Source organism: Mycteria americana, chromosome 6 (assembly GCF_035582795.1).
Source record: "Mycteria americana isolate JAX WOST 10 ecotype Jacksonville Zoo and Gardens chromosome 6, USCA_MyAme_1.0, whole genome shotgun sequence".
Lineage (NCBI taxonomy): Eukaryota > Metazoa > Chordata > Aves > Ciconiiformes > Ciconiidae > Mycteria > Mycteria americana.
In genome coordinates, this window is record NC_134370.1 from 23,448,234 (window position 1) to 23,458,815 (window position 10,582).

General features: G+C 49.3%; 1 protein-coding gene across 1 annotated transcript; it reads right to left on the reverse strand.

Moving 5' to 3' along the window:
• Positions 1-3,342: 3,342 nt before the first annotated feature.
• Positions 3,343-9,833, reverse strand: LOC142410927 (2-hydroxyacylsphingosine 1-beta-galactosyltransferase-like). Its single transcript, XM_075504108.1, has 5 exons — positions 8,988-9,833; positions 6,004-6,143; positions 5,751-5,827; positions 5,143-5,362; positions 3,343-4,172 (listed from the first exon to the last, which is right to left on the reverse strand). The coding sequence occupies exons 1-5, from the start codon at positions 9,831-9,833 to the stop codon at positions 3,857-3,859; spliced, it is 1,599 nt and encodes a 532-aa protein (XP_075360223.1). The 3' UTR covers positions 3,343-3,856.
• Between the last annotated feature and the right edge of the window lie 749 nt (positions 9,834-10,582).

Here is a 10,582-nt window from a genome sequence, read left to right on the forward strand (position 1 = left end):
CTAAGAGAGGGGTTGCAACAGAAGCGGTGCGAGCATGTGGCTTCTCCCCTTCCCTATTGCCAGCAAGGAGCTGCTCCCAGCAGAGATGCTGCCCCCAGCCCAGGGTTTGGGCAGAGCTGCATGGCCATCACCTGGAAAACACACTCATTTGCAAACCCAGGGTGTCTCAAACGCTGGGATGGCTCCTGCTCGCAGGGCTGCTGCGCCTCATGCGTTGAGCAGGTTTGCGAGGAGCTGCCGGGGCTAGGCAAACCTGAAAAGCTGGCTCACGCGCGCCCCAAACGCCTCCCCGCCCGCGGAGCCACTCGGGGCCTTCACAGGGAGTTTTGCACGCAGTAGCGAGGCTGCTGGCGTTTTGGCATCCCGCTCAGGCTCCCCCGTGCCTTGCCAAGAGCAAGACGGGGGGAAGGAGGCAGCTTTGCACCGCGCAGGGCTCAACTGGTGTTGCAGCTCCTGGGTGAGGCTTCTTCAGCCCTCAGAAAAGTATTGACTCATGTCCTACTTTTCCCTGGGGGGGGAAGGCTTGTTCCCTGCTTGCTGCCTCATAAACCACGGTTTTAATTTCCTAAGTTACGCCACAGCCCTACCTGCCCGCCTCAGTGCCTGTGACAGGGGAGGGCACGCAGTAGCTGAGAGGCACCTTGCCCAGAGACCAGGTACCAAGCTGAAGGCAGAGCTGCCTGAATGATAAAGCTCACCTACGTCCCTTCCCCCACCAAGGCTTTTAATGTGTGTGACAGGCTACTCATTATTCATAATTGAACTTAATAACTAGCTTAAGGCTTTGTTATACTTTCCTTCGGTATTCAATACTGGAAGAATAACAAGGAGAAAAGTAAAGAGAGAAAGCTACGCGTTTAATAGGAAGAGAGAAGATTTACAGAGGATGGGAATAAAGCTGGAAAAGCTAGAGGAGCCATCATCTTCAATGAGTATATCCAAATACTTCCAGACCCGCCCCCCCATAACTCAAAGAATGCCTCCTGACAGTTTCTAAGCCTGTACACAGCTTTTCCTGGGGAAGACTCTTTTCACTTCAGGGATGCTTTTTGAATGTCTGCTTCTTACTCACAGGATCCTTGGGCAGGTTTGTGCTTTACTTCACTAAAAATAGTTCTCACCAAATTGTTGAATAATTTTTTAATACACTATATATATTTTGACTCCCTGGATAGACATGCCTCTGAACTCTGCTATACATTTGGAAATTAAAGTAGTCATGAAAAGCTCAAGGAGTTAAGGACGTACTGATAGGAGACAACATGCTAACGCTGCACGTGGTGCTGGCTTGAACTTCTTTCTGAAACTCTCAACGGCAAGAAGGCAGCAGCCTCAGTAAGCTGGAAAATAGACTCACGTCTTTGTAAGCCCACGCAGGCTCCTTGGGTCTCTCTGCTCTTTTACTTGCAAGCAAAACAACATGCAGGTCTCTGGCCCCATCAGGCCATGGTGCCCGTTTCCTCTGCAGTGCCAGCACCGGTGATCTCCCTCTGGCTTGGAGGATTTTGCCGGGCAAGGCTGATGCTCGTACCCTCTCCTGCAGCTCCTCCAAGGCCAGAGATGACTGCTGTGCGGCACAGCCAAACTGAAGCAGCCCCTCGCCTTCAGTGTGTTTTGCCACACAGCCGGGCCGTGGGGGATAGAGACAAGCCACTCAGCTGAGGCATCAGTTTGCAAACATGGTGCATTTGTCCTCTTGCTCTTTTGTCTTCTCTTTAAGCTCAAAGCAATCCAACGCTGACACCAAGCCACAAACTTCCCAACTCGCTTGCTATATTCAGCCTAATCTAAATAGCAAAACTCTCATGTAGGCAGCAGTAATGATCTCCCTCTTGCACCCCAGAGATGGCAAAGAACTAAGCAAAATGCCCCACCTCCACTCCCTTGTCCACACTCATTTGCTAGGAGATGACAACAAAGCCACCATAGTACAACTGGCAACGGGCAGGCATGCTGCAAACTTGTACCAGTATCTTCCCCCCCCCCCCAAAAAAAAACCCCAAAACAACCCAACCCCATCATCCTTGAAATTTCAACTCGCGGGCAGAAAGGTGCCAGGTAGCCAGTGTTTCTACCACTTACCTACAACCCTTGCTTTTCCCCTACTATCTGTTAGCAGTTCACCTTGCTCCGATGTCCCCCCATCCCCCATTGGGGACAATTAGACTCCACATCCTCAGCTCAGAGGGCATGAAGCCACATGGGACTGCTACAGAACAAGACCAATGTGTTGCCATGCCCACCACTGACCATGGTCAGGCTTCGGCATCCCAGGAGGCAGCAAGAAACACCAGGAAGAGCAGCTTCTGCCATGGGATAGTTACAGGTCCCAGCTTACGTCTATGGGCTCTTCTCATCTGTCCTTGACAGCAAATGAGATTCTCATCCAAAGCCTTCTTCACTGCAGCCCCTCTGCAAGCGGAGGGCTGAGGAGGGAAGGCAGCACTGCTGAGCCTCAGAGGAGCCACTGAGTCAGAGCTGGGCACTGTCCCAACCCAGAGCATCCCAGGAGCCCAGCCAAACTGCTGTTCACTAGGTTGCACGTGGCAATGCGCCTTTCATCTGGAAATGGAACCGTGCAATAGCAAGCAAGAGCAAAGCCTGGAAACACCAGCGAGGGCAGCTGTAGCAATGAGGTTACTCTCCAGCTTATGCCAGCACTGCAATGGCCCCAGCTGAGAGCATGGAGCAGAGCCCTCAACCCTTGGCACAGGGCATCACCAGCTGGACCATCAGCCAATGCTGCAGGTGGGTCATGCAATTGCACCCAAGTATGGGTTTGCCTTAGAGCCCAGGGTGAGTAGAAACACAAGGGTATCGCTCCATACCATGTCCCCAAGTGGGACTAGAGTATGTCTGTTCACATTGAAATGAGCAGGTGTTTCTGTTTTCTTCAGAAAGAGCAGAGCTTGTTGCTTCTATAAACGAGCTGTATGGCCCATTGCCTATGACCAGCTCTCCGAGCTACTGACTGCTCTTCCTGTGGTCCTGGCACTTGCATCTGTTCCAAATTCTTCTTTTATCACAGGTTTGGAGACTCCATGGGCATGGGTGTGTGTCACATGCTGGCAGAGGAGGGAAGGTACTGCCTGAGACCCTGTGGGAAGACCACACCAAGTTGCTAACAGAGGTTTGTAGGGATCCAGAGGTAAGTGGAGACCATAGCAGCAGTGATAAGAAAAAGCGCTTTAATCTTGCTTGAACAATACCCTGAGAGAACTGCCACACAGGGGAAAGAATATAACTTTATTTAAAAAAAAATAATTTAGCTCAAACACAAACAGGATTGCAGAGGGTTGATGGAAGCAGGAAGAACAGTATTTACCCACAGAACTTAAAAAAGACCAATTTCATTCTCTTGTAGATGATACTTTCAGTGCCCTTCCCTCTCCACAGCTCTACTTCAGGTCCTCACCTGCACATAAATGAATCCTGACTCCTGGGGCTTTGGTAACAAGGCAGAGGAGAAATGGTGTCTGCCACACATGAAACGCTATTCCTACCTCCAGAGCCTCCACAGAGATCCAAAAAGCCAGAAGAGCAACACCAGCATCTAAACCAATGTGCAATAGAAAGGGAACAACTTGCACTCCTCCCTGGAAGTCTACCTACCCATGCCCCATTCCCAGCGTCCTGGCCAAGTGCTTCCACCCATGCCTGAATTCACGCCCCCACCCACAGGTGCTGTACACAGAGGTGTGCACGCAGGACTTTGCAATACTCCTCCCTCCCCATTCTCTTCTCATCCAGACCTGCTGATCTTTCACCTTTCTCCGTGCCTGCATGCCGTACATTTCTTGGCACAGCAGCAGTTCATTTCACAGTGTCGGGATGTGCCCTGGAACATGCTGAGCCGCTACTGCAATTTCTTCTCTTCTGTGAAGTGGCCTTTCATGCAATTGCCATTCTGATACACAGGGCTGGCCCCCTTCCTTCTGCACCACACCACAGATTTGTAGAGGACAAATCCAATACCAGCCAGACACAGCAAGAGTAGAGCCAAGATGTCCAGGCAGAAGTACTCGTATAAGGAGAGGTCGTAGACAGCAGGGCGAAGATACGGTGCCCCATCGTGACGAAGGATGTACTCCAGCCAGTACACTGTCCTATTGAGAGCATGCATCGGTCTGTCGAGGTGCAGAGCTGAGATGAGCTTGGCTGCTTTTCTGTAGCTGCAAGGGAAGAAGACAAGAAGTTATCCTTCTGACAGGAGCTGCATAGCTGAGAAATGGTCTGAGGTGTCAAGTCCCAAATGATACCTTGGGAGAGCGGCAAATTCCTTCCACAGTTCTCTTCCTATCTGCCTCTGAAAGCCACTCTGATGGCAATCGTTAGCCACGGCAGCGCAAGCCAGAGTACTGTGTTTTGTTAACAAGACTGGTAGTTCAGTTCCCAAGACCCTGCTCAATGGGTTCATGTGGATTGTTGCTTTCTGAAGGGAATTTGCACCCAAAGACCTCACCCAGCATCAAGCAACAGTCGCACACTTGATGATTAGCCAAATCCTTCAAGGTACTGAGTGGCAACACCTTAACAACTGACACTGAGGTCAGTAGTTGAGAACTCCTAATAGCTAACAAAACCAAACCAACCAAACAAAAAATTGAAGCTCTTGGACAGCATTTCAAACACTAGCAGTCGCATATATCCCGTTAGAAAGCGAGAGCCCTGCGTCACTGTACTGCAGCAGATCTAGGAAAGGGCAGAGCATCTGGTTGTCAGAAGGAACAGATGGAGCGTTACCTGCAGTCCACTCTCCGCGCTAACTGTTTCTACAGAAAGTTGTTTGGACAAGGCCAGGGAGATCCCAAGGTGAGGTTGTGATCTCACTTTCCCTGACAATAGGCTGGCATTAAAAGGGGAAGAGGTTTGTGCCTCAGCATCTCAGAAAGCTTTCTAAGAAAATTACAGTCAGAGCCAAACAAGACTAGATCACACTCTCTAACAGCAAATGGTGGAGTATCTCCTCCTGGACGCACGTCAGGATTTCGAGGCACTAACATGTCTGGCCAGCTGAGCAATGCTTGCAACTCTGCTTGGTCCAGAAGCCACCACAGGCTGTGTAGGGGACAACACAAAGACACGCTGGTCCCTACATAGAGCCTGCATCAAGGAAGAGCTCGATGCTTTTGGATACCTCACCTGGGATCAGAGATCACTGTGACAACAGCCTGGTAAAGATCCTCTTCTTTTACTGTGCTCCAGTCCATGAGGATGCCCATGCCCTTCGCCTGCACTCTGGTCATGATGTCAAACTGGTCCCCATAGAAAGGAAATCCCACCACTGGCACACCATGATAAATTGCTTCAAACACTCCGTTCATCCCGCAGTGGCTGACGAAGGCTTTCACGTTGGGATGGCCTGCAGGCAAAGAAACGCCAGCAGGTCAGTGTCTTCCACGCTGAAACAGGGCTACCGGTGGCTTCCTCAACACACAGCACTGATGTAAGTTTAGGGAAAACCAGGCATACTGAGCAGAGAGGATGTTACTCTTTGGAAACACACCTGGCTTTTGGCAGCCCAAAACTTGCCGAGTATGCCTGGAGGAGTAGGGAGATAGGGACCAAGATCCAGCTTCAAGCAGGTGTTAGGCGAGGACCATGTTTTGTACAGATCAGACTCGCAACAAGCAACAGACTTAGACCCACACAGGTGCTGTTGTCCTTGTATGCCTTTGCTGTGGTTTGGCCTAAACTCCAGGGATGTTGCTAGCGGCACACACACACACACACACAGAGCCCAACCTCACCTAGCAGGTCGTTCTGGGGCAGCCACCCCATCATCAGCGTATTCTCACCCAGGTTTCTTGGCTTCTGCCCAAAGTATCTGTGGGAGGAGATAAAGGAGGGGGGAAAAAAAAAGGGAAAAGAAACACACAGAGAACAATTATAAATTCAGTCAGATCAAGAGATGGAAAGTAAATTTTGTGTTTTTAGATGAATCACCCCTAACATTGATTTTTCATCCAGCTCGAGTTAAGAGGAATCCCATTCCCTCCTCACCTCCACACCACCCTCTGCGGGAGGCGAGCGAACGCACCAGCCATCTTCTCCACCAAATCGCTTGGAAGAGCTCGGATCCCGATGCCAAAGGAGACAACAACAACACCCGCATCTGCTGCTTCCACCCAGAGACGCAGACCCTGTGGGCAAAACACACACAGCAGCCTTGAAGTCTTGTTGGAGAAAGGCCCTTCCCACTGTTGTCTCTGCCAGTAGAAAGTTGTCTACGGAGAGGATGAAGCCAAATCCACCTGGAGCACAAAGCTACATGGTTTTCACCAGGCAACAAACTCTAAAACCACTGTGATTTCTGCACCCAGCCAGGCAGAAATTACTTCAGCACCTGCTGGGCTTGGGAGCTCTGCAGGGAGGTGTCCAAAACTTGCATTTCATACCATTACCTTCTGCTTTGGAGGTAATGCAATTACTTTTTGGCAAGGAGGGCTCTGAAGACATAGGGCCCACATAGGAGCAGCCAGAGCAGAGAAGGAAATAAGGAGTAAAAAGAGGAAGGCTGTTTTCCATCACCACTAAGGCAGGAGGCCTGTCAGGGTCTCTAGCTGTAGGCTGATAAAACAGATGAAACATCACGCAGGCAGAGTTGGGAACATCATCTCGCTGGAGATTCCCCACAAACTCTCCAGTGTTGAAGGCTCCTGGCAGTGGCAGAAGGTTTTGCCATATTGCCAGGAGACTTCTATCCACCCTTGATAGCTACTTGCAGGTAGCAGATTTAGTTCTTGGTCACTAGGCAGAGAGGTAGCTACAGCTCCAGCAAAAACCACAGTTGTTTGTCCTTCACTGAGAGACTACCTGTAATGCTACATAGACAGGCGTGTATCTAGAACAGAGTCCATACTTTTTTCAGCCAGGGCCAGAAGGCTGCAGGGAGAAGAAATCAGCCACCACAGCTGCGGTGGAGCAAACACCGACTATTCCCTTTTATGCCAGGCTGGGATGAGCCTGTTTCTCATTATGGATTCTGTCCTGCTCCAAGTTTCTCATCTATCACAGTCAGGAGCATTTTAGGCAAGTTTCATAAAATCTGTCTTTGAATACGAATAATTCCTTGAAATAAACACCGTAGAAGAACATGAAGGGCAAAAAAAAAGTTCTTCCTATTATTAAAGGAGAAAAATAGGATGATTAATTCAGAATATCTTATTAGTAGTAGTCTACAGGCTGGGGGACCATGGTACAGAAGAGTTCCAAAGCACATTTTAGTGTTACTCTCTGGGGATATTTGTCCTTTGTTATATGCTTCAGGGACTCAAACCTATCTTTGCAGAAATGCTTAAAAAGCCCTAAAACAAGCAAGAATCAAAAAGTTTTCAACTAAGGGATTTTGTTTTTTCCATTCTCTTGGGTTTCACATCCTTTGAGTAATACAACCACTAAAACTACTGAATAAGAGAAAGCGCTAGTTTTACTTTTCTAAATAAAAGTACAATGACTCATAAAACAGATGACTACGTTATCCATTATAATTGGGCCTTAACATTTGACTTTCAGAAACAGCTTTAAAGTTGTTAGGGAAGCATGGTTGACCACCAAAAGTTCTCACCATCTCCGAAATACTTATCTATATTTCACCGAGTCCTAATCAGAGGAACTCGCAATCACAGTGTTTCAAATATGAGGAAATAAACACCTTAACTACATAACTCTGCTCCAGTTCAGATGGGAAATTCCTTAAGCTACACCTAGACCTACAGAGGCCCTCTCTTCTGCTGGCATCCCCTAACCTGGACACAGACATGCCTACCTGCTAGCACAGCAGCCACCACCTACTGCAGGGCTCCGGACTTATCTCCATCATTCTTCCCTTAGACGCCCTGGGATCTGTTCTGGAAGCTGTGAAGCACATGAGTAATGCCCCAGCAAACAACTCCCTTCTTCATAAGGCAGCTGTGTACACAGCCAGATTGGACCAAGCCAGTGTTTTGTAAGACCTGTGAGGTAGCCACTCTCTGACACAGCTTTTGGAGCACCCTATGTGCATTGCATTACCTGCATACTGTGCCACATGGGAAAGGGTGATGTGCAGCCATACACATCTGGAGAACTTCTGTTCTAAAGCACCTGACCTCACTTCTTCCTTTTAACTGGAAAACATTGGCACCCACCATCTCAATTAAAGCTGCCATCAGAGATCTTGACAGGCCTCTAATCATCTGAAACTTGAATCTTTTCTCCATTTCAGTCCCTTAGTCAGGACACCAGGACAACCTGACTGCCTGAGTGTCATTATCCAGGTCTATTTCCTCCCAGTGTTTGTGAAAGTGGTAAGGCAATGGGAGGAATGGCAGACAGGTCCTGCGCCGTTCCAATATTGTCTTCAGTTGGAGGCTTTAAGAGCTTGTCCCTCTGAATTTACTACTGGCGATAGTGAGGTACAGGCCAGAGAAAGCCTCTGGGATGCATGGGGAGTTTTCCCCTCAAGGTTGGACCTTGAGAAAAAGGGGATAATACACGTCAGTTTTGTACTTTGGGATTCCACATTGAATTTGATGAGGGAACAAGCACAGCTCTCTTCTATGGGTTCTTAAGACTACAAGCTCGAGGGAAGAAACACCCTGTGAGAAACAGGATTAAGGAGGAAATTCTGGATTGACATAAATCAGTGATGAAGCAATGAAGACTAATTGTTCTTCCCTTTTCCGCTTCAAGTACAGGAACAAACAAACTACTCATGATCAAGTCCCAGGGGCAACACTGCCAATTTAGGACTTCCACACACCATTTTATGTGGACAGTGAAGCCAAATCCCACTTCAGCGTGGACAGCTTAATTCTACATCCTCCCTGCAACCCCACAGTCCTAAGCATTCCCCATCTCCCTCCTGCACCCAAGCACCAAAACACAGCAGCTTTCCAGAATCCCGGGGCTTCAGAGCATTTACAAGGTTCTTCATAAGAAGTTTTGCACTGAATAACTCCCCAGGTTAATGTGCAAATCACAGCTCAAAGCTTTCCTGCGCTTACCACTGGAAGGGGCTTTGCAGGCTCAGCGAGGATCCCCCCTGTGAAAATGACATGAGGGAGGGTCGGACGGGGAAAGTCCAGCACCACATCGTTACAGAGGAAGAAGAGACTAGTTCCATGGACAAGGTCCAACATGGATGTTTTGGGCTCCACTCTATGCTTCTCCATGAGACGTTCAAACTTGGGCAGGATGACCAGCTTTGTAGCCACGCGAGTGATCATGTAGACTAGGAGATTCCAAGTCCTACCAAAGAAGCCCATCCTGTCTGTCATCAGGGAGTTGAACTCGGGGACATAGGCAATGGGGGAAGTGGCACCAATCTCTGCTGGGAACCAGAAACCAGTGGAGATCACAGCATATTTGACATGGAGGATGTGGGCCAGGATAAAGCCACACATCTCATTGGGGTCCACCAACAGGAGGTCAAAGTGCTCACGCTGGAGTTTCTGCAGAAGGGTAGAGTTTCCCAGCACCAGGTCACAGTTTTCCAGGTACTTCTCCAAAAAAGAAAACATCTCCAGAGAGGTCATCTTCCCTTGGAAGACACGCTTTATCTTCTCCTGCACCCAGGCATCTGCGCTCTCTGTGCTGAAGATACCCCAGTACCTCTGCACACGGAAGCCAGGTAGGTAGGCTTCCACATCCCGACCCTCATGAAGAAGTAGCACGGGGTCATGGCCCCGGTCAGTCAGTGCCTCTGCCACTCGCATGAAGACTCGCAAGTGGCTGTCAAAGACTATGGTAGGCACGATCAGCACCTTGGCACAGCGAGATGGCTCCAGAGTGAATGCAGCCATTAGGAAGAGAAGAGCAGCAGGGCATGGTAGCACCTTCGTTGTCTTCATCGCTGCAGGGAGAGAAACATGCTATTAATATAGTATTAAATGCTCTGTCATGTACTTGGACAACTAATAACTCTGATTGAGGCTGCAAGCCAGAAGCTCACGAGCTGGGAGAGGAGAGCAGTCTGGAGTTCATCACTGGAAAAAAAAAAAAAAAAAAAAAACAAAACCCAACCAACCCAAAACCACACACCAAATGAAAAAAAACCCCAACCAAAAAACAATAAACAAAAAAAGCCACAAAAATAAATAAATAAAAAAACCGCCGTCAGATATCAGGGTGTATCAGGGGAGTTTTCCAGAAATTCAAGACCTCTCCTCTGTGCTCCTAAGGCTCAAAGACTAGCAGACTGACTTGCAGAGAGTTAGAGAGGGAGAGTGGCTGGAGGAGCTCTGCTGGGTCACAGCACCAGCGGAGACACTCGCTGCTCAATCCCTGGTTACCGCTACAGAACCAGCACAGCTGGATTTCATTTCTATTTTTGCCCAGCAAGAATGGCTGGTTCCTTCTGAGCCCTTGATGTCTGTGCAAGCTCACTGGGAGGCCTGCAGAGCCCGGTGGGAATGTCAAGAGGCACGCTCCAGCTTTGGCCCTCGCAAGGCTGGCAAGCCACCTTGCTCGGCACAGACGGGGCGGGAGCAAGCCCAGGTCATAGCAGGACCCTCCGAGAGGAGCCGCAATCCCAGAGAGCACAGCAGGGGTCTGGACAGAGAGCTGCTCCGCTACGGATCAGCCACGGGAGCATGGAGAG